General features: G+C 37.6%; 1 protein-coding gene across 1 annotated transcript in view; it reads right to left on the minus strand.

The window, feature by feature from the left end:
• The window catches only part of Ser (protein serrate), a 389512-nt gene that overhangs the window by 71322 nt on the left and 294305 nt on the right, over positions 1-23885 (minus strand). The window contains exon 7 of the mRNA XM_089640941.1: positions 11752-11985. Within this exon, the coding sequence (XP_089497067.1) occupies positions 11752-11985 (234 nt within the window). The remainder of the gene's footprint in view (positions 1-11751; positions 11986-23885) is intronic.

Below are 23885 nucleotides of genomic sequence, written 5' to 3' on the forward strand. Positions count from 1 at the left end.
ACTTATTCCTCGTAAGTAGGTACAATAAGATAAAAAAATGCTGTCATTGGTCACGGTAAAGCCGTTAAGGTCTTGATCATGAAAATATCTGCGAATCACAGAACTGCAGATCTAGAAGAATGATCTGAACTGATGATGGACACTGCAAGGCTGTCTAAAACTTTTGAAAAATGAGGAAGACTGCAATGTGGCTTAATACTCCTAAATTCAATAACCATGATACTAGTCAATCTGATATCACACTAGAAAAAGATTTGATTATTGATTGATTACTCAAAGCATCCGCAATCAGTCAAGTAGGGAATCTAAGTGCTCATAGTCGATCCAAAGTCCAGAGATTTACCCAACTACGAAATATGGACAGAATCTAACTGAGGGGCTGATAGAATTACATTATATTAACAGTACCAGTGAATTTTTTTAGCTAAAGAGCGATTGTGCAGTAAACTGCTGTAATGTTTTCCCGTCCCCCTTACTCTCGTTAACGGATTAATATTTTCGTCACGTTTGTTTTGGCTCTTCTCGCGGTTTATCAACCCTTCAATCTTAACGAATTAATATGTCACGTTGTGTCAATTTTTTGTTTCGACAGGGATTAATTCATTGAAGGATCCTGTTAATTGGTTGTGGTAACTTTGGTTCTTTTTAGATGAGGCGTGTTACATTCTGTATGGTTTGAAAATAAGACAATGACCGACTACCCTGATTTTAACTACCTTTTCCTACCTTGTTTGCTCGCCCAAACGTTTCCGGTTGCTGCAGTTGATAATGTGCTAATATAATGAGACAATTAATTACAAATTAAGTACATAAAATTCACTATAGACAATTCAATTCAAGATGCACAAGATTCTAAGTTAATGATTTGACTATGGATTGTTAGTTTTGTGAGTTATTTCTATGAGTAGGTATTTTCGGGAATAGCTAGAGACAAAACATGTGTTGCTTTCGATTGGTCTCCGTCCAAATCCCACCCATCAACGTGACCAGCTCGAGAGCAGCCAAGTTGATGGTCCAATCCCAACACCTCCAGAAATGAATTGAATATCGCTCAGCGACAGATGAGATAATGACATGTTTTGCCTCCTGCCGGAGGGTGATGAAGGTGGAATGTGGGTCCTTGGTGGTAGCTGTTGATGTTGATGTTGATGATGAATGATGAAGATTCATCTTATACCGTTAGGTACAAGGAGCTTCTCTGGTCCGGTGGCATGATAGCCTGGTGTCAGGAACCATTTGGGCCACGTGGGTAGCGCGAGGTTTAGGTCGCGTCAACCTCCCCCAAATCGATGATGAGTTGAGCTTCGCCAGCATGCCGAAAATTAGGAGTCCACTCTACTAACCTCAAACATAAACATATACTGAAGTGGTTTGCATCAGCAACGTCAGGAGTTCGGGAGTCCCGTGAACACCCCTCTGGTTTACGCTCGTAAGGATAATGATGAATTCAGCTTCAGTTTGTTCGACTTCGCCTCTGCAGTCACGCCACTCCAAATAGCTCCTGGCTCCAGTCTATACAGCTTCCCGTTCCAGTAGAGGTAATGACACATATTTATCATATGTACAATACAGAACATACTTCAAGTCTTTCGTCCACACTCAAAATAGTCATGTCAATATTTAATTTGAACGGGGCGTCCATCCGACATAACGAATGTTTCCTAGACGGGAGATTTTACCCCACTTCAAAGTCATGGTCATTCGCTCTATCGTTTGTTACCCTCCGTTCGCTTCAAATATCAAAGAATGGTAGAAATTGATATCCTCGACTTCCGGCGCTAAGGATCAGGGATACTGGAATCATCAGGTCGTGAATCTGAAATCATCCGATCTCCGTCAGCTCAAACGGTTTCAGTCGGAGTCAATTTCCAACCTAATTCTGGATGACTTCTCCTCCTATAGTGGGGTAAGTACTTATTGGATTTGACAGGAAGGACGTCAGAAATCGCCGAGACAACTTCATATTCGTCACGATCCCTTCGTTCTGTCAGCGAGAAAATCCTCCTCACACGCCAGCCAAGAATAGCATAGCCCTTATCCGCTTTGTTCCTTCGTCTACCAGCTAACTCAAGTAGGAAAGCCCACTAGCAATTTTCGTTCCCTTCGATCTGAACTCAGTGAAAGCGTCCTCTCACCAGCTGAAAATACTCGAAACAGAGGTCTATTCCGGGTGACTATCTAAGGCTGGTCCGCCAACACCTTCGACAGAAACCGGTGCTTTTTACGGGAATAACTCAACCACACCAATAGCAGGGGAGAAAGCCGGCGCTGCTATACTAAAATAGACGTTATATCGGTATCCAGGGTTATCGACTTTGCTAACACAAGAGTCCCTATTAGGCAAGCCAAATTACAAATTTCGTTCCCTTCGCTTTTGTCGCTTTGGTAAGATAGGACAGCCTACGGAAAATTCGTATACTTCGTCCCCGTCAAACCTATGAAAAATTAAAATCTCGCTTGACAGAATAGGAATGCCAGACAGGTGAATTCTCCCGGCGGCTAGCTTCAACCCGCTGCGTTATCCCGAACTTGAATGAATTAAAATTGTGATGTTTGAATAAATTATATTTAATTAAATATATTTTATGAATTCCGTATAACCTAATCGTTAAATATTATTACTGGAGAATTATTAAATCATCTTAAATTGCAGAAAACAAAATTGTCTAGCTCATAAACAATGTCTATTGTTGAATGATCTTAAGCGGCTTCAGGGTAACCGCTCTTAGTCCTTTTGTAATCGCCAAGACCCGGTCACTTCAACGCATTAGGTGATTTATGGCCTCCCTTGCTAACAGGTCCGGACCTATAGTGCTCAAGTTGAATACCCTTACTTCAAAATACAATTGCATTATTCGGTTTACATTAAGGAAATAAGTGTTAATAATTAGATTATAATAGACTTACCGATACATCTTAGTGTCAACAATCCAAATAATTATAAAAAAAACAAACACAGTCACATGCAGAAAAAACTCATGCTGTTAGAAAACCGCACCTTCTACACTAAATGATTTTAGCCGTGTTCGCGTCCCGACGATTAATTCTTGTTGACGCGCTTCTTAGGTTTTACTAACTCGACTATCTTAAAACGCTGACCGATCCTGATTAAAACAAACACAGTCACATGCAGAAAAAACTCATGCTGTTAGAAAACCGCACCTTCTACACTAAATGATTTTAGCCGTGTTCGCGTCCCGACGATTAATTCTTGTTGACGCGCTTCTTAGGTTTTACTAACTCGACTATCTTAAAACGCTGACCGATCCTGATTATTCCTGACCGTCTCCCACCGTTTTCAAAACCTGACTATCAAAACTGACTACCCGCCCGCGCTCCTTAACCACGACTATCGACTTGCTTTTTCCGACCTTCAACGCTGACTGTCTTGACCGTCTCCCCGCGCTTTCAAATCCAGACTCCCAAAAACAGACTACCCGCCCACGCTCCTTAACCACGACTATCGACTTGCTTCTTCCGACCTTCAACGCTGACTGCCTTGACCGTCTCCCCGCGCTTTCAAATCCAGACTCCCAAAAACAGACTACCCGCCCGCGCTCCTTAACCACGACTATCGACTTGCTTCTTCCGACCTTCAACGCTGACTGTCTTGACCGTCTCCCCGCGCTTTCAAATCCAGACTCCCAAAAACAGACTACCCGCCCGCGCTCCTTAACCACGACTATCGACTTGCTTCTTCCGACCTTCAACGCTGACTGTCTTGAACCGCTTTTTCTAACCACCGACTATCGACTTCCTCCTTCCGATCTTCAACGCTAACTGTCTTGAACCGCTTTTTCTAACCACCGACTATCGACTTCCTTCTTCCGTTCTTCAACGCTGACTGCCTTGACCGTCTCCCCGCGCTTTCAAATCCAGACTCCCCCTTCTCAAACCAACCCCCCAAATCACCATATGCGATTTCTAATTTATGTTCTTTTGAATTCTGATTGCTTTTTGTTTTCAAAAGACAGAAATGCACTAAAGGAACACATCAATTATGGCCCTAGAACCTGTCACATTAATTTTAAATCGTTTCAAAACCAATAAATTGTTACTTCTCCAGTAGAATGTCTAATTCTTCGTTCAAAGGATGAAACTTGACTACCCCCAGTCCAGTGGCGTGTTGGCCCACCAGCATTTTAGCTCGGCTTACTATTATCAACCACCATCACGGAGGTCTCTGCCGATACAGTGCATGTTCCTTTTTTTTTTTCTCTACCCTAATAAATCTAAACACTTGTTTTAAAATCAGTTGTCCAACATCTGGTAATCTCCTATGTCGTGAGACCAACTGAAAATTTCTTTCCCACCATAATAAATCAACAATAAAAAAAATTTATCCCAGGGCGAGTCCATCACAGCTCCCTTCTGGAAAAATAATAGTGGGAGTAGATACGGAGATAAGCTATTGTCAGCTATTATTGTTCCATCAACTTAGCAGCAGAACACGTTTGAACTCGCCAATAATACTTTTTTTTTTCCAAACCTTCCTAGGTTTCACTTGCTCCCCACTGCCCTGTTCTTGTTGCTAAAATTGTTAAAATTCCTAATCCCTTTTACTTTTTATTTTATTTTTTTATATATATTTTTTTTCTACGAAAGATTTCCCAATCCGCCCCTGTCTCACTTGACGTTCTTATTTTTTTTTTTTTCCTTGGCCGCACGCTATCAGTTAAACCTCTGGTAGGTCCGTTATGGGGCCCTTTTGTTAACTTTTTGTGTGTTCCTGCCGTTGTTAATTGTTTTATGACTGAGCATACAGTAACCGAGATCTTGAGAGTTATTTCGCATTTATTATTTGCATTTTTAAGCGTTGGGTAATTTGTTTTGATGTTTTAATTCATGTGAATAGGACTCCTTCTATATGAACAATCTATTAGTGTACCTATATGTTTTGCGGTAATTCAGTTCCGTCTAATTAGAGTGGATAATCTCTTTACCAATTTAATTGATAAATTATTTCTCGTAAAACCGTGTGCCTTATTTCCTATTCCTCCTTACAGGACGCCTGATAATAATAATTATTATTATTGAATAATTTATATAGCGCCGTTTTCGTGAAAAGCTAACTCAAGGAACCTAATATTGTAGTAGCTACTAATATTTTGATAAGAGTTTTGTTGAACAACTATGTCGTATTATAGGAAAAAGAAGTGTGGAGGGGGAGGGGAAGGAAAAAGGGGTAAACTATACAAATGAAATCTCTTTCAAACTACGCTGTCTTACATTAGCCAAACAATAACGGTGAATGGTGATCAGAACTCAAACATTGACCTCAGCGTGTCTTAGGCTATACTCTAATAGCTGGCGACCCACTTCTCAAAGGTACCGTGACCTACCAGAACCCTCCACGCCTGAAGGAAAACGAATTGAGACTTCCCAACACTTCCAGATACTGTTCCAGCGTATTCACTTCTGTGAACCTACTTTACTGTCTCTAAATGGGGAAAGTAATTGCATCCCATATCACGATGCTGACGCGAAAATGTGTCATGTAAGTTTCGTCTGATGAAGCCCTCCTTCCACGTGCTGTCAGACCTACACTTCACCTCTTAGAATCTGTTGTAATTAAGCCAAGATTGCGTTGGCTTACATCAGGTTCCAGGTCGACGCCATTGGAGTATTTGATAGAACTTTAACGGGTTTATTCCTACGGAATATCGCGCGAACATCTCTTCCACATAACCTTGCAGGAACCTCGCAGGTTACCTTCAGCTAGACGCCTTCAACAGCGAATTACGCTCTTTTCATCCCAGAGTCACTCATGTCTTCTCACCCTGTCTGTCATTCCTTTTTACATTGCATAAAACCGCGAAAGAGTGAAGCTTTCAGTATGCCGCGCTGATCCGCTCAGTTCACGCTGGCGTCTTCGTCCACGCGATAGCGCAGGAAAAAAAACCATTTCTGCTTGCTAATATTTGTGTGATATTATTACAGCGAAACTATCTAATTCTCCAATTATGAAGTTTAATCGTTGGTCGAAAATCGGGACAGGGAAAGGTTTAGTAATGTTGATGACACTACCGAGGTAATTAATGTTGATTCGATGGGGAGTCTGAAAAGTATCAGGGAAACCCTAGGTATAAATATGTTTATATGTATACATATTTTTTTTTTTCACGAACCCTTTATTCATAATACGCAACTTTTATTGTTCACTGAATTTTTTCTAACATTTCAAGATAATATAAATCTGTTCCGTCGACCCACTTATAAATGGTCAAGTTCATAATAAGTGACGTAATAAGCTATTATTTGGTTTTGTCCCCCCCGGGAAGAGGCTCCGGTCTAGTAGTACAATACATCTTTGTTTAGATTTTACAACCGTCTTGGCCCTAGGGTCTTCCTCACCGTACGTCTATTATTGACTTTAAAATGTTTGTTTAAATTGCACTTTCCCTTTTCGTCTCCCTTCAAAGTAACACGGCATGTGCCTAGCATGGCGGTCGAAAAAATCCTAAATGCATTTAATAAATAATTTCAATGAATAAGGAAACATAAAAAAAAGTTTTATCTGTTAATTCAGTCCTTATCGGAGGTTGGACATCAGCCTCTAGAATGAACTGGGTTTGTGTCTACTACTTGAAGAAACTATTTTCTCCCTCCACAATGTAATACCTTTAATAACTATGTCTTATCGGAGGTTGGATGACAATACAAAATTTTGTTTTACAATTTTATTTAAAATTTAAATAATCTAATTTATTCCCTACTGATAAATTCACGGATATTTTTATTACGGATACAATTTTATTTGAAGTTTAAATAACCTAATTTATTCTCGGCTTATAATTCACGGATATTTTTATTTCGGATATTTAGCATTTAAAGCAAATAAACTAATGCGCTGGTGTTAGGTCTACTACTGAAGGGACTATTTTCTCCCTCCACAATGTAATACCTTTACTCACTGTGTCCTATCGGAGGTTGGATAACATCATAAAATTTCGTTCGTATATTTCTATTTGGAATTTAAATAAATTAATTTTTTCCCTAGTGATAAATTCACGTATAGCTCAACTATTATTGTAGAAATTCACTACCTTCCGCAGTGTTGTATTTAAAACACTGAACTATTAAACCTGGCTTTTTTATATATATTTTTTTTCATTGTCTTGAACCATCCAGAATGTAAAACATTTTAAAACCTCACCTCCTGGTCACGGCACCACTGTAATGTTTTCCCGTCCCCCTTACTCTCGTTAACGGATTAATATTTTCGTCACGTTTGTTTTGGCTCTTCTCGCGGTTTATCAACCCTTCAATCTTAACGAATTAATATGTCACGTTGTGTCAATTTTTTGTTTCGACAGGGATTAATTCATTGAAGGATCCTGTTAATTGGTTGTGGTAACTTTGGTTCTTTTTAGATGAGGCGTGTTACATTCTGTATGGTTTGAAAATAAGACAATGACCGACTACCCTGATTTTAACTACCTTTTCCTACCTTGTTTGCTCGCCCAAACGTTTCCGGTTGCTGCAGTTGATAATGTGCTAATATAATGAGACAATTAATTACAAATTAAGTACATAAAATTCACTATAGACAATTCAATTCAAGATGCACAAGATTCTAAGTTAATGATTTGACTATGGATTGTTAGTTTTGTGAGTTATTTCTATGAGTAGGTATTTTCGGGAATAGCTAGAGACAAAACATGTGTTGCTTTCGATTGGTCTCCGTCCAAATCCCACCCATCAACGTGACCAGCTCGAGAGCAGCCAAGTTGATGGTCCAATCCCAACACCTCCAGAAATGAATTGAATATCGCTCAGCGACAGATGAGATAATGACATGTTTTGCCTCCTGCCGGAGGGTGATGAAGGTGGAATGTGGGTCCTTGGTGGTAGCTGTTGATGTTGATGTTGATGATGAATGATGAAGATTCATCTTATACCGTTAGGTACAAGGAGCTTCTCTGGTCCGGTGGCATGATAGCCTGGTGTCAGGAACCATTTGGGCCACGTGGGTAGCGCGAGGTTTAGGTCGCGTCAACCTCCCCCAAATCGATGATGAGTTGAGCTTCGCCAGCATGCCGAAAATTAGGAGTCCACTCTACTAACCTCAAACATAAACATATACTGAAGTGGTTTGCATCAGCAACGTCAGGAGTTCGGGAGTCCCGTGAACACCCCTCTGGTTTACGCTCGTAAGGATAATGATGAATTCAGCTTCAGTTTGTTCGACTTCGCCTCTGCAGTCACGCCACTCCAAATAGCTCCTGGCTCCAGTCTATACAGCTTCCCGTTCCAGTAGAGGTAATGACACATATTTATCATATGTACAATACAGAACATACTTCAAGTCTTTCGTCCACACTCAAAATAGTCATGTCAATATTTAATTTGAACGGGGCGTCCATCCGACATAACGAATGTTTCCTAGACGGGAGATTTTACCCCACTTCAAAGTCATGGTCATTCGCTCTATCGTTTGTTACCCTCCGTTCGCTTCAAATATCAAAGAATGGTAGAAATTGATATCCTCGACTTCCGGCGCTAAGGATCAGGGATACTGGAATCATCAGGTCGTGAATCTGAAATCATCCGATCTCCGTCAGCTCAAACGGTTTCAGTCGGAGTCAATTTCCAACCTAATTCTGGATGACTTCTCCTCCTATAGTGGGGTAAGTACTTATTGGATTTGACAGGAAGGACGTCAGAAATCGCCGAGACAACTTCATATTCGTCACGATCCCTTCGTTCTGTCAGCGAGAAAATCCTCCTCACACGCCAGCCAAGAATAGCATAGCCCTTATCCGCTTTGTTCCTTCGTCTACCAGCTAACTCAAGTAGGAAAGCCCACTAGCAATTTTCGTTCCCTTCGATCTGAACTCAGTGAAAGCGTCCTCTCACCAGCTGAAAATACTCGAAACAGAGGTCTATTCCGGGTGACTATCTAAGGCTGGTCCGCCAACACCTTCGACAGAAACCGGTGCTTTTTACGGGAATAACTCAACCACACCAATAGCAGGGGAGAAAGCCGGCGCTGCTATACTAAAATAGACGTTATATCGGTATCCAGGGTTATCGACTTTGCTAACACAAGAGTCCCTATTAGGCAAGCCAAATTACAAATTTCGTTCCCTTCGCTTTTGTCGCTTTGGTAAGATAGGACAGCCTACGGAAAATTCGTATACTTCGTCCCCGTCAAACCTATGAAAAATTAAAATCTCGCTTGACAGAATAGGAATGCCAGACAGGTGAATTCTCCCGGCGGCTAGCTTCAACCCGCTGCGTTATCCCGAACTTGAATGAATTAAAATTGTGATGTTTGAATAAATTATATTTAATTAAATATATTTTATGAATTCCGTATAACCTAATCGTTAAATATTATTACTGGAGAATTATTAAATCATCTTAAATTGCAGAAAACAAAATTGTCTAGCTCATAAACAATGTCTATTGTTGAATGATCTTAAGCGGCTTCAGGGTAACCGCTCTTAGTCCTTTTGTAATCGCCAAGACCCGGTCACTTCAACGCATTAGGTGATTTATGGCCTCCCTTGCTAACAGGTCCGGACCTATAGTGCTCAAGTTGAATACCCTTACTTCAAAATACAATTGCATTATTCGGTTTACATTAAGGAAATAAGTGTTAATAATTAGATTATAATAGACTTACCGATACATCTTAGTGTCAACAATCCAAATAATTATAAAAAAAACAAACACAGTCACATGCAGAAAAAACTCATGCTGTTAGAAAACCGCACCTTCTACACTAAATGATTTTAGCCGTGTTCGCGTCCCGACGATTAATTCTTGTTGACGCGCTTCTTAGGTTTTACTAACTCGACTATCTTAAAACGCTGACCGATCCTGATTAAAACAAACACAGTCACATGCAGAAAAAACTCATGCTGTTAGAAAACCGCACCTTCTACACTAAATGATTTTAGCCGTGTTCGCGTCCCGACGATTAATTCTTGTTGACGCGCTTCTTAGGTTTTACTAACTCGACTATCTTAAAACGCTGACCGATCCTGATTATTCCTGACCGTCTCCCACCGTTTTCAAAACCTGACTATCAAAACTGACTACCCGCCCGCGCTCCTTAACCACGACTATCGACTTGCTTCTTCCGACCTTCAACGCTGACTGTCTTGACCGTCTCCCCGCGCTTTCAAATCCAGACTCCCAAAAACAGACTACCCGCCCACGCTCCTTAACCACGACTATCGACTTGCTTCTTCCGACCTTCAACGCTGACTGCCTTGACCGTCTCCCCGCGCTTTCAAATCCAGACTCCCAAAAACAGACTACCCGCCCGCGCTCCTTAACCACGACTATCGACTTGCTTCTTCCGACCTTCAACGCTGACTGTCTTGACCGTCTCCCCGCGCTTTCAAATCCAGACTCCCAAAAACAGACTACCCGCCCGCGCTCCTTAACCACGACTATCGACTTGCTTCTTCCGACCTTCAACGCTGACTGTCTTGAACCGCTTTTTCTAACCACCGACTATCGACTTCCTCCTTCCGATCTTCAACGCTAACTGTCTTGAACCGCTTTTTCTAACCACCGACTATCGACTTCCTTCTTCCGTTCTTCAACGCTGACTGCCTTGACCGTCTCCCCGCGCTTTCAAATCCAGACTCCCCCTTCTCAAACCAACCCCCCAAATCACCATATGCGATTTCTAATTTATGTTCTTTTGAATTCTGAATGCTTTTTGTTTTCAAAAGACAGAAATGCACTAAAGGAACACATCAATTATGGCCCTAGAACCTGTCACATTAATTTTAAATCGTTTCAAAACCAATAAATTGTTACTTCTCCAGTAGAATGTCTAATTCTTCGTTCAAAGGATGAAACTTGACTACCCCCAGTCCAGTGGCGTGTTGGCCCACCAGCATTTTAGCTCGGCTTACTATTATCAACCACCATCACGGAGGTCTCTGCCGATACAGTGCATGTTCCTTTTTTTTTTTCTCTACCCTAATAAATCTAAACACTTGTTTTAAAATCAGTTGTCCAACATCTGGTAATCTCCTATGTCGTGAGACCAACTGAAAATTTCTTTCCCACCATAATAAATCAACAATAAAAAAAATTTATCCCAGGGCGAGTCCATCACACTGCCATTAAAAATATCAGAAAATAAGACAAAGTTGCATTATAATATAAAAACTAGGCTATGGAATCAACACTTCTGAACTCACGATCTTAAGCTAATACTTTATGCAAAAAAACAAAACATCTAAGTACACCTGACGGTGAAATTAAATAACGGCCATCGTGAATGTTTGATGACATGTGACCTCCGGAGCAGAATGTCACAGAGACGGCTCGAGCCCATCGAGGACATCGGTTAACTTTCTTTCTATAAGTAGTGTAACTCAATAGGAATTGGGCTATACTGTTAAGGGATTGAGGTAACAGGAGCGCATATGCGGGACTATTGCAGATTACTTACAGATACATCTGAAAAGCCACGTCGCGCCGTGGATCCAGAATATATACAAACACCAAATGATAATCCTAGTGAACTTTATTAAAGGGATTGGACTTCTGTCTAATGAATAAGATGATAAAGGATTGCTTAGAAGACCATTGCAGTCTCCTCCAGTCTCAGTCTCCAGTCTCATGGAACAGGAGATATCGCCAAACACCCAATGAAATTCTTGATGAACTTTATTAAAGGGAATTAATTAGTGAGAAGAGTGCTCATTGGATTAAGGCAGACTATAGACTACCTACGGAAATTAAACATAATATTTTAATTGATTGATTGGTACTTACTTATTTCGCAGGTGTCCCCGGCCCAGCCCGGCGCGCATGCGCAAATGAATCCCTGTGGCGTGCGCCGGCACCTGCCCCCGTGGCGGCAAGGAGCGGGCGCGCAAGGGTTTTCCACCACCTCGCAGTTCGTGCCCGAGAATCCCTCCGCGCACGAGCAGCGATACCGGTCAGGAGCCGTGTTCTCGCACGTGCCGCCGTTGGCGCAGGGTTCGTGCGTGCCGCAGTAGTTCAGATCTGGAAACAACCAAATTCATGTTATATATGGAAATAAAAAGTGCCTTTTCTGGATCAGATCCGGAAACGAAATTCAAATTCAGTACAGGTGTCGAAATAGAGTATAGATATTTCTAGATCAGATCTTTCTAGAACTCTTTCCAGATCAGATCTTTCTAGATCAGATCATTCTAGAACTCTTTCTAGATCAGATCTTTCTAGAACTCTTTCTAGATCAGATCTTTCTAGAACTCTTTCTAGATCAGATCTTTCTAGAACTCTTTCTAGATCAGATTTTTCTAGGTCTGATCTTTCTAGATTAGATCTTTCTAGATCAGATCTTTTTAGATCAGATCTTTCTAGATCAGATCTTTCTAGAACTCTTTCTAGATCAGATCTTTCTAGAACTCTTTCTAGATCAGATCTTTCTAGAACTCTTTCTAGATCAGATTTTTCTAGGTCAGATCTTTCTAGATCAGATCTTTCTAGATCAGATATTTCTAAATCAGATATTTCTAGAACTATTTCTAGATCAGATCTTTCTAGATCAGATTTTTCTAGATCAGATCTTTCTAGATTAGATCTTTCAAGATCAGATATTTCTTGATCAGATCTGGAAACAAAACAAAAAAATTCAGGTCAGATTTGGAAATAGCCCATTCTCTATCCCCAGAAGACCCCGCATTCGGAATTTCTACCGAAATATAACACAGTAAAGTAACCTTGAAAGTTTTCGAGTTCTTTAACTATTAAGAGAACCTTTTAAGCCATTTTTAAGAGAAACTCTGTACATTTGCCGAGTGGAAAAAGTAAGTAGAAATTACCGATATGAAATTTAACATGTTATAGGTATGAAAAGTACTCACTGTTTCTCTAAATGCCTTAAAAGAGAATATTTGTCGAGAGATTTTTTGCGTTATTTGAAATAAGTCACGCTTTATTAAATATTTTTGCTTGCGTCTATTAACTATAATATATTGTTTTAATATTAGCATAACATTCGTATTAACATATCTCTCTTTCAAACCATCTTCTTCTTCTTTTTGAACGCTAACTATGGAGCCTTAAATAGTGTATGCATAATCATCCGAGAAATTAACAATCTGACACCGCTTGAAAATTAAATGCCATGAAATCATTTTTTTTTTTAGCACCCGCTAAACTGCCAAAGCACTTTGTCAGTTTGAAATATAATATAATAATATTAAATTATTAATAAATTACATAAGTATATTAATAATAGGCTTTTCTCGTGTTTCCAAATAAGTAGCAGTGAAATATGGTTGGGATTAAAATATTGTTCGTCGAAGCCATGCACTTACATGGAGATTTCTACTTTATAAGTGAATAAGTACTTGATGTTGCTTGTTACTAGAAGGACCATATGGCTCATTGATTTACATCTAGCGATCATATTAAATTAATAATGACATATGTCACATCTACTTAATTTACAAAAACATACGCACAAAATTTCTCCGGACGCAGTTTTGATCAAAGGAAATGTACTACTTGATTTGTAGTGTAGTTCAAAGTTTTTTCAGTCGTCCCAAAATAAAGAAACATTTGCATTTGAAATATACGATTAAAAAACACATTATTTGAACGGTTTGTAATCACGCCACGAGTTGAAAGCATTTTTTACTAATATGAATATCTGAAATCTAAGACATGTTGATACGAATTCCAGGCACGTATCCATTCGGGCGGACCAAACGGACTTGTACCGCTTGAGACATCTCGTAGAATATAATGGACACTTGGACATAGTTAAATCCTTCTGTGGGTGGTAATTTAATAGTTTACCATATTTCTTTCTTCCGTAGAGATGCTGAGATGGAGGGACAAGAAATGAAAGGAAACATTACGAGTTTAGGAGACAAAGTAAGACGGGAGGCAGAAAACTAGCGGCTAATGGATATCTTCGTACGTGTCAGAAATACCCGATTTTGAAATGCGTTTTTAAATTTCAAGAAAGTAGTTATAAAATGTATTTGAAATTTGAATGCGTAACATGTAAATCAATCATTGAAATTCCCAGAAATAGTGTTAATGTTAGGTTAACTGTAATTCCTTTTTTTATGTTTCATTTTTAGTGAATACGTCAAGATTAAATGAACATTGCGTTATTCATTTGAGTGTTGGTACCAACTGTGTTGCGACCGGGTGAACGGTTGGGTCTTAACAGTTGGACTGATATTAAGCTTGCCACAAGGCTCAGTAGCTTTTGCTAAATCAGTGCGTATATCTTGTCGATAAGACAACTAATCCCACCCTAAATCTCACTTGGAAAAACCGGTGAATATTTGCGTTGGGAGATACTACCAGTTGTTCGGACCAAAGCCGATTGGCGTGGAGTCCGCAATTTTCCATTTTAAAAATTCTGATTTGGACGGACCAATTTCTGAAGAATATTATGTGAACTGGGTCATGTGATACCAATGTCATTATGCCTGTAAATCTGATATGACAAGTATCTACAATTTATAAGAATTCAGCATGCTTATTGAACCTCTAATGGACTGTAAAGCGTTGCCGTAGTAATCCAATTTCTAACCACGTTAATAGTATATTGGACCAGGATAGAAGAGATATGGAGGAAGTTATGTATGTATATACCTGTTAGCCATAAGAAAGAACCCTTCTGTTAACAATAAACAAAAGTTACCCTTTTAAAAATACTAGCAAAATATTCGTATACTAATCATAGTCCCGTCTCTCCTCTGTCTCTGCTGTCTTTTTTCTGCCCTTCCTGATTCTTCTGTATTTTCTGCTTCTTTTTTCTCATTTGCATCTTTTATATTTTCTGCCTCTTCTGCTTCTTTTTTCTCATTTGCAGCTTCTATCTTTCCTTATCTTCTGCTTTTTTTCTGTCTCTTTGTTCCTTTCTGACTGACTGATTGAACGGGTATTTAAACATGGGTGGGTTTTTCACAGTATTTGCGTGATAACTAAACTTGAATAGGACTTTCGCAGAACTTGAATATTATCTTTAAAATTTGATGAATTTTTCAAATTTTGTAAAATAACCCGTCCTAAGAGTCTGGTTTACAATAAGAGTTGTTTGCATCGCGATGTAATAATTAAAGCCACACTAATTTTTCATAAAAACTTATAGGAGCAGCATCCCGATACGAGCGGCTTTGTCTAGTTGGCTATTAAACACTCTTGAAACTGGTGAGAAACAGCTACAGGCAGTTTATGCAGATAAATTCAGTTTCAACGACTGTCAGTATCATTTTTTCATCTTCAATCATTTGTTGATAGTAGGTGAATATATGTTTGAGAGGAACAATTATTAAAGAGTTTGCTATACTTGGAAATGATGACAAATTGGAAAAGTCACATAAAATAAGATCGGAAAAAACAGAGCACGTCTGTGAACGGAACTCCGCAGTTCAATAATCTCATAATATATTAGATTAGATTTGTTCCATCATCACCTGATATTACCGAGAAATGAAGCGGAATCAGCCAGCCATGAAATGACAAGCAACGTTTATCCGCGTCACCCATTCATTACCACAAAAAACTGTGTCATCGCTTTATACAAAAACATCAAGATTCGAGTTGGAAGTTGGAATGCTGTGTCTTGGACAAGTAAATCGATTATTTAGACAACAGGACCATATAATTAAATTTGAAAATAAGATTTAGATTGTATTTATACGGAATTTTTCGACAAAACACGGCGATATTTAGCGAATTTTTCAGGAGAGACTCGCCTTTTTTCTATGCTTAGTTTTTGTTTGAAGTTAAATCGTAATTAATCGGAAGGAAGAAGGAGTCGGGTCATCGCATGAGGACGTGACAAGTGAAGAAAATTTGACCGCTTATTGGTTATAGTCGAGTGGACAAAAGCGTCTGGCTCCCAATAAGACGTATCGGGTTCAATACTCTGCCAGCTAAGTCCTTCATCGTTGCTTATTTTTCCCGCTTACCATTTTGTATGTAGGTACAATTTATTAATTTATTTACGCCCATTAAAAAAGGTATTTAAATTTACATAATGTATTCAATTGTGACCGGATAACTCATCAAAATGATAATTCATCACATCTTTAAAAAGTTATATAAAGTCATGGAAAGTGATGAAACAAAAACTTTATTAACTGGGTTAAGTAGGTTAGGTTAGGTTTAAATTTTTTTTATCGTTTCTATTGACTTTATATCACTTAGGTCTTAGGTGGTACATGGTAGGAAATAATATAGAAGTATCAATACAATTCGAAGCCTTCAGCCATAGAACCACAACATAGGTTTCTAAAAGATTCCACGCAGCATCCTCAAAAGTGTCGTGGACCCTGAAAAAAACCCCTGGACGTCTTGTGTGGAGATTACAAAAAAACGAATGAAGTGATGGTAAGTTACTAGTAGATATCATCATCACTTTTGGCTCTACAACCCCTGGTGGGTCTTGGCCTCCTCAAGAGTCTTCCTCCACTCATCTCGGTCCCGCGCCAGCTCTCTCCAGTTTCGAAGCTCCAAGGCAGATAAATCTTTGAGGACGTTGTCGCTCCATCTTAACCTTGGCCTTCCCAGGCTCCTTCTGCCTATCGGTCTTGAGCTCAGCAGATATACATAACAATATAATATAGTTTGTGTGTGGGTACGCGTGTGTGAGTGTGTGTGTGAGGGTGTGTGTATATGTGTTTATGTTTGTGTATGTCTGTATTGGCATGCGAAAATTTATATTTACTGTTAATTATTGAAGACAATATTAGCAATTCCTAAACGAATATTTGAAACAGAAAAATATACGGTCAAATCTAGGACTCGAAACCAGGACCCTTGCCTTGCCGAATTAAAAATTACAATTTGAGGTTTTATTCATTATGTTTTTGTATTTGTTTTGTGAATGCTGCAGGAAAATTAGTCTAGGGACGTTGACATTTGAATACTAATAATTTTTGTATTACCTACAAAATAACTTTATGTACTACCTGCATGTTTCTTAAATGACCTGTTTGTGACTCAAATACATAAATGAATTGGTTAGGAAGTAAGGTTTAGTTTTCATCCGTTGCACATCAGATAAATAAACGGGATCCCATAACTGATCCCTGTGGAACACCAAGTGAAATAGAATATAAAGTATGATTACGAATTGAGATAATAATAAGGTACAACATAATATATAACTAATCATAAGCAATGAGTTTATGAGTAGGTGCCTTAGGCAGTTAAAGATAATTTAAGTACCTTTTTAATAAATTAATAAACATATTACAACATTAGATAGTTCGATTTGAGTACCTACTGCATTTTTTTACTGCTGCGACCTCTCTTGTAGATTTCACGTCAAAGCATTTAACATTTATTATTTTTATTGATATCCACTTTGCGGTACGAATATTCAGGTGTTAAGGTGTGGCGGTCAAAAGTTTGCCAATGTTGTAGGAGTATTTAGTACATTACCAGTTATGATTGATGGAATACGTTTGAATTGATTGATGATTAGGTGTCTTCTAAAATCAATTAATTTCTCGTGCATGCACCGGAACTTGCAAAAAGTGGTAGTCATAAAAAATGGAAAAACTGCTCTATATTGTTAAAAATCAAAATAAACGCAATAATTATTTTTCATGAAATAGGTATCAGTTTGTGTGTAGTTGTTAGTAACCTGCCAGTTTAGAAAAAAAACAACGGTCTCTTTTAATATAACGGAAAAAATACGTTAACTAGACCAATTCCAGATAAAATTGTAAAGGAATAATCAATCTGAGTTGACCAGAACACACTAACTACAAATGAAATGTTTGCATATTATAGCAAATTTCAAACATGCATTTGACTTCACAAGTTTCAGTGAATTTGAAAAAAATGGGAAAGCATTTCGAATAAATATCAAAAGTTTGAGAATTTTCAGAAAATAATATTTTTGAACTTGTTCTCTTCTTGAAAATACACAATGAATAGACAACAAGACAATAATGCTATTTTCAGTGACATTTGAAAAAGAAGTGGTATTTACACAATCTATACACATGCACTAATGCATAATAATCCTAGAAATATGAAAGATTTGTTTTTTAAAAATGTGAAAGATTTGTTTAGGTATGTTCTAAAAACCGAATTTGTCGTGTTATAAATTGTAAAACTCATTTGATAAACTATGTAGGAAGGAATAAGCGAGATTACATAATTTGTTTGTAAACGGTGACAGTGAAATAGTTCCTTATGCCTAGTTAATGTCGAACAGGTACTCTTATATAGAGTTTTCCAATAAGAGGTGTTATTTGTATTTAATTCCGACCATAAAATGATTTTTTATGGCCGGAATTGGATGGTATTGATCTGGACAACGTTTAGTTTCAACAAAACGGCGCTACGTGCCACACAAGCAACGAAACCATTGATCTTTTACGGAAAAAGTTTCCGGACCGTGTTATCTCTCGAAGAGGTGAACAAAATTGCCCACCGAGATCTTGTGATTTAACACCTTGCGACTTCTTCCTTTTGGGCCACGTAAAAGAGAAGGTCTACGCCAACAGCTCAGCGTCAATTCAAGACCTCAAAGATGGAATTTGTGAGGCTATCGAGGACATAAGGCAGCCACTTTGCGATTTGGTTATGGAAAATTTCATGAAAAGGATATGGTCCTTTAGGCGTTGTCGTGGTGGTCATTTGGCTGATGTTATTTTTCACTATTAACGGCACACCTTCTTTTTTATAATGAAATAAACTTTCGATCATTTATATTAAAAAATGGCATTTTTCTTTGAATATCAAAATAACACCTCTTATTAGAAAACCCTGTATTTAAGAGTTCGCAACAGTCGAACTCCGAATTTACATTTAAAAAAAGAAACGTACAAGTGGCTTATCATATGTAGATCTTCAAGTGTATGTATTTTTTAGTTTTAGAATATATTTACTCTAGTCCACGGGAATTGTCTGTACGTTAGTGGTCTGGTGTTTGGGAGTGACGACAAGTTACGGACATTATCGATAAAACCTTCATCGATGTGTATAGTACATATGTGCTAGGGGGTGGGAATGCCCCGTCCCGGCTCTGCAAAGAATCACATTTTAGCTTCAAATAAATCTAACATTTGAATGTTATGAGATGTTATTTCTTCACAGGTTAAATAGGCCATTTTTCATTCCGGTAACGGGTGTAGCGATCAACCTTATTGATTATCTATTCCGTACTTGTTTCTATTTGGCAGTCCGTTTACTCACTGCAGAACTAGTGATGGGCGAATCAAAGCATTACAAAAATTTAAAGATAATTCGAATTAAAATCAAAGATAAACGGGTGATAAATAATATCGTTTTCAATTTTCGAACGATGATGTAAACGTGCGTGTGAAACACTACGATTGAGAATGAAAAGTTATTAGTAATCAGAAGTGTTTTAGTTATAGTTAAAGACTACATCTGAAGAGTCAGATACATCCCAACCTTCCTCGAACTCATCTCCATCGCCTTCTATAGAAGCCAAACAACATTCCATCGGGGCAGATGTGTAGTTTTTTTTAATCACCTCTAGATTCTTATTTTCGCCTCATTATTTTTACCTCATATTAGTGGGTGTGTATTTATGCATGTAGAAGTGACACCGTGTTGCAAGCGTTAATCCTCTCAGCACCGGTATTACAGTATAATAATCAACGAAATTAATGTGGTTTTCGGTGTTAAGTTTTGAAAACTTTTAAACTTAACTAAACGCTGTCCGAAACGTTGGCTAAAGAAGGAAAAAACACAATAATATTAGTCACGATAATATAATTTTTATCTGCCGTACGGCCACCACTACGCTGAGATGAATGCGCAACATGTGCAAGTAATGCCTGACCGGATTCGAGGCGTGTCTTCGTTCTTCGTCCATGGCGAAAGCTCCGACACCTGAGGAGCGGCGAAGGAAGCGATTGGCCCTGCGATGGACATAGACCACGGGCAGTCGGTCCTTTCGCTTTTAAAGGTGCGCCCACGGCCGTCTTCGCAACCGAATTGGACCATATTTAGACCAAATATGAACCCAACACAATGGGAAAGAAATATACCATCAGATGATTTATGAAACGTTTCAAAATCTTTTAAAATTACCATTGGAGAACTAGATTTAAAAAAATATATATATAAAGTATTTATCATTGAGAATTTTACTGAGATTATTATTGAGAGAAAAAACGACTGATATAAAATATTGCTAATTTATTTAGAATCTCTTCAAATTATTCATAATACGGTTAAAAACGGGATTACAGGACATTAGCAAATTAATTAATAGGTTTCCTAATAAACTTTTAGTAAAATACGAACGTATTATCTCGATGTCGGAACGTGTTTATAAAAATCCTAACATTTTCACATCCCGCATTTCGTCATTGTATATTATCAAGGCAGATGCAGGTGCACGAACACGTGTTATGATATGTTAAGATTTTACTAAAAGTTTATCAGGAAACGGCCTGAAATCCCGTTTTTAATCGGATTACCAATAATTTGAAGAGATTTTTAGTAAGTTAGCGAGACTCATTTTTCTCCAATCGAATTCACCACTTCAAGGGCGCAAGAAAATAACTCCAATTGTAGTTGTAAGTAAAGTTACCGAGCCAGAAAATATGTAACAGATATTATGTAGATACCATGAAAATGTTCACAATTATCCTACGAGAAGTTGTCAAGATGTTAGGCTTTCCGAAATTAAACAGAGTGTTTTATGAATTACAAAAACTTTTTAATAACCTTCTTAAAACCCATCAAATAGTTGTTGAATATGTGAAAAAAAAGATTTGTATACATAAACAAAAGTTATTTCATCTGTATTTCTTACACTGTATTTGACACTTTATCTGTATTGTGAAATTAATACATATATTCTTTCTAATAGTTGTATGAAATTATAAACATTAAAAACAAACTAATTAAAATGGGACTCGTCCAAACTTATAGATCACAAGGCAGGGACACTCATTCAAAGCAGACTCCTAACTTGAATGGGATTTTACAAAAAAGTCGTTTTATTTTTTTTTTCAATTTAATCATATTTATTAAAATATATTGAGATGTTTTAGTTAGTTAAAAAAAAGTTTTTTGGAGGTTCTTATAAAATTTAGGATGCTGATTTGATTCAGTGATGATTATGACTCACCTCACTTTTAATATAAAAAAATTGTAGTAGGTAATAATACTTTATTGGTGTTTAACCACTGCGTTATTTTTAGATATTTTCTAGCTTTTTATAGAGCCCTTGAAGCGAAACTAAACATACATTATATTTTTATTATTTATTTTTAGCTTTTGACACTCATTTCTTCATGTAACTAAGTGCCACATTTCCATCTTGTTCAGTAAAACAAATGTTTGCTGAAACATGTTTGCCCTTGAGGCGATTTTCTCACGAAAACGGCGCTATACAAATAATCCAATCATTATTATTATAAGAAAAAGTTCCATGCGTTTTTTTGATCACCAACCGCACATTTTCGAAGTAGGTAATAAAGTTTATAATTTGCAATGAAAACACCTCCTCATTTTAAATGAATGCAACGAAGAAGTTCGAGGTATTTCACACTTCTCCGCTAATACGCTCAGTACCCAATAAAGACAGAAGCTAACAGAGAACACGATTTTAATTGGATATTTGCAGATACAACCAGTCAATGAAAAGCGAGGTTCATTCCACCATACAAAGTAATACAGATAATATTAATACAAACAATGTATAATGTACCAACATCCTGGGTAATAAAAACTGACAAAATCTCTTATGAATTATGTTCAGTTTGTGCGGAACAAAACGTTGATTTATGCGCGGCGAGGCGAGTTTTTTGCGACATTTGCGCAAGTGGCATTGAAGGGCTTTTTTAATGGCTAGCATCCCTTTCGGTTTCAAGGGAGCCGACAGATGTACGCCCTTGGCATCACAGGACCTCCCAGGACTATCAATATGTACCTACGTATCCATATATTATGATTTTTTTACAATCAGCGATGCCACTCGAGTTATAATTACTATAATGCAAAGGGAAAGGAGGCGCAGAGAGTATGATTATACTTTAAATGGAGATCTGCAAATAATACAAGGCTGATGTAAGCGTAAAGAGTAAGATTAAGAAAGGGACGCTTAGATGGTTTGGGCATGTAGAGCGAACGAGCAAATAAAGGATTGTAAGGAAAATATATGAAGCAAATGTGAATGGTAGCAGAAGTCGGAGACGACCGAAAAGACATCACACGATCAAGTGATCAGATACTTATGATAATAGAAGAGTATGTATGATGTAAATGAGGTAAGGAGTGTGTTCCAAGACCGAATTGTTACAAACGGCGTGATGGTGAGTTTGTTTAGGTTACAGATTAAAAATATGAGTATTGTTAGAAGAGACATATTCAGTCAAAAAACAACGACTTACTGATTTCATAAAAATGAATGATACTATGTTTTTTTCATGTAAATGATGCTTTTACGAATAATAATTGTCAATGAAAAGGACCTCCTGTATTTTCAGGTCGTTATAACTTACCCACCGAGGCACTACAGGCTCTGTTCCAGTACCTACCCTTACCGAGGGTGAAGGTAATTGGCGGGGTGCGTCTCATGTCACCCTTGTTCATGGAGCGATACTGGCTCGCGGCTCATGGCACCCTTGTGTAATTTAGGCCACATTGTTACAGTAAACTCCCTGCCCTAGATAAACTATACACCTACTGAAACAAGTGTCATCAAATGACTGCTAAAAAGATCCTCAAACTTTTGCAAGAATTTCACCAGAAAACTAGTTTATTGAAGAATTTTGTTCTTAGTTGTAGTTCTGTTGAAACAATGTTTTTTTTACATTTCAGAATCGATAATACCTACGCATTTTTGCCTGAGATTGGTTGTGTTTCTGCATGGTACTGCTCGGTATATAATTTTTGCAGGATCATGAGCTGTTGATGCTTTAGTTAATTATGTTGGAATGTTCCTTAAATCTGTCAAGAAGCGAATGAAATAATTATTGTCGATTGAACAAGAAAATAAAACAGCTAGGTGTTTATTTAATTTGGCGGCCTCTGTAGTCGAGAGGTAAGGTTCTCTACTAGCAATCCGGAGGTTGCAGGTTCAAAACCCGGCATTCACGAGTAAATATATGTTATTTCACAATTAATCAAATAATATAATATAAGGCATATTTGCGGCACGTTCCATAGTGGAAGATACTGTCTCTATCACACTGGTGTAGGTTCACCATTCATTATTGAAACATTACTTGATTTGGCTTTAGACGGGTTACTTCCCCATCTTTCTGTTCTCCATCTCATTCCTCTCCTTACTACGTTCAGCCTCTAAACGATGCCAAAGATTCACCGGCTCCATACGGTCGGGAGCAGTAAGGACTCTTGTGCGGCATTCATATAAAATAAATATATATTTTATAAAGAAAATGCTTTTTTTTCAACTCACATATAAATATGTGCCTCAAGGTAACTAAATAACCATTCGAAAGATTTGTATGAAGTCGAACATTATAATAATATGCTAATATTCTATATTAATTGCCAATTACATTTAAAATTATAGATTTTAATTTCCTTAATAATAAGCATAAACAAATAAGAGAATAAATTATTTAATTATAAATAAGGCTTTAAAATTATTGACATTTGAATTAATATTAAATTTTAAAATACAAAATTTCGATCATTATATTTTTTTGCGTCTTGTTCTGTTTCATGTTTCTATTTATTAGTAATTAGATTTTTCTTCAATGATACATTAATAAACTGTTAATTTTTAACCTTTTATAAAGGTATAAAGTTTTTCAACCATAAATTCATATTATAATAGAATTCCGCAATTGAATGAAAGTTGCAAAGTTAAAAATAATTAAAAAATATTTTGCATTATGTTTGGGAAACATAGCTTAAAAATAAGAACATTGACACGGAACATTAAACTTACGAGGGTGGGTTTTCTATTATCTGAATAG

This window comes from Hesperophylax consimilis, chromosome 16 (genome assembly GCF_061612785.1).
Source record: "Hesperophylax consimilis isolate HC1 chromosome 16, BYU_Hcon_1.0, whole genome shotgun sequence".
NCBI classification, from domain to species: Eukaryota; Metazoa; Arthropoda; class Insecta; order Trichoptera; family Limnephilidae; genus Hesperophylax; species Hesperophylax consimilis.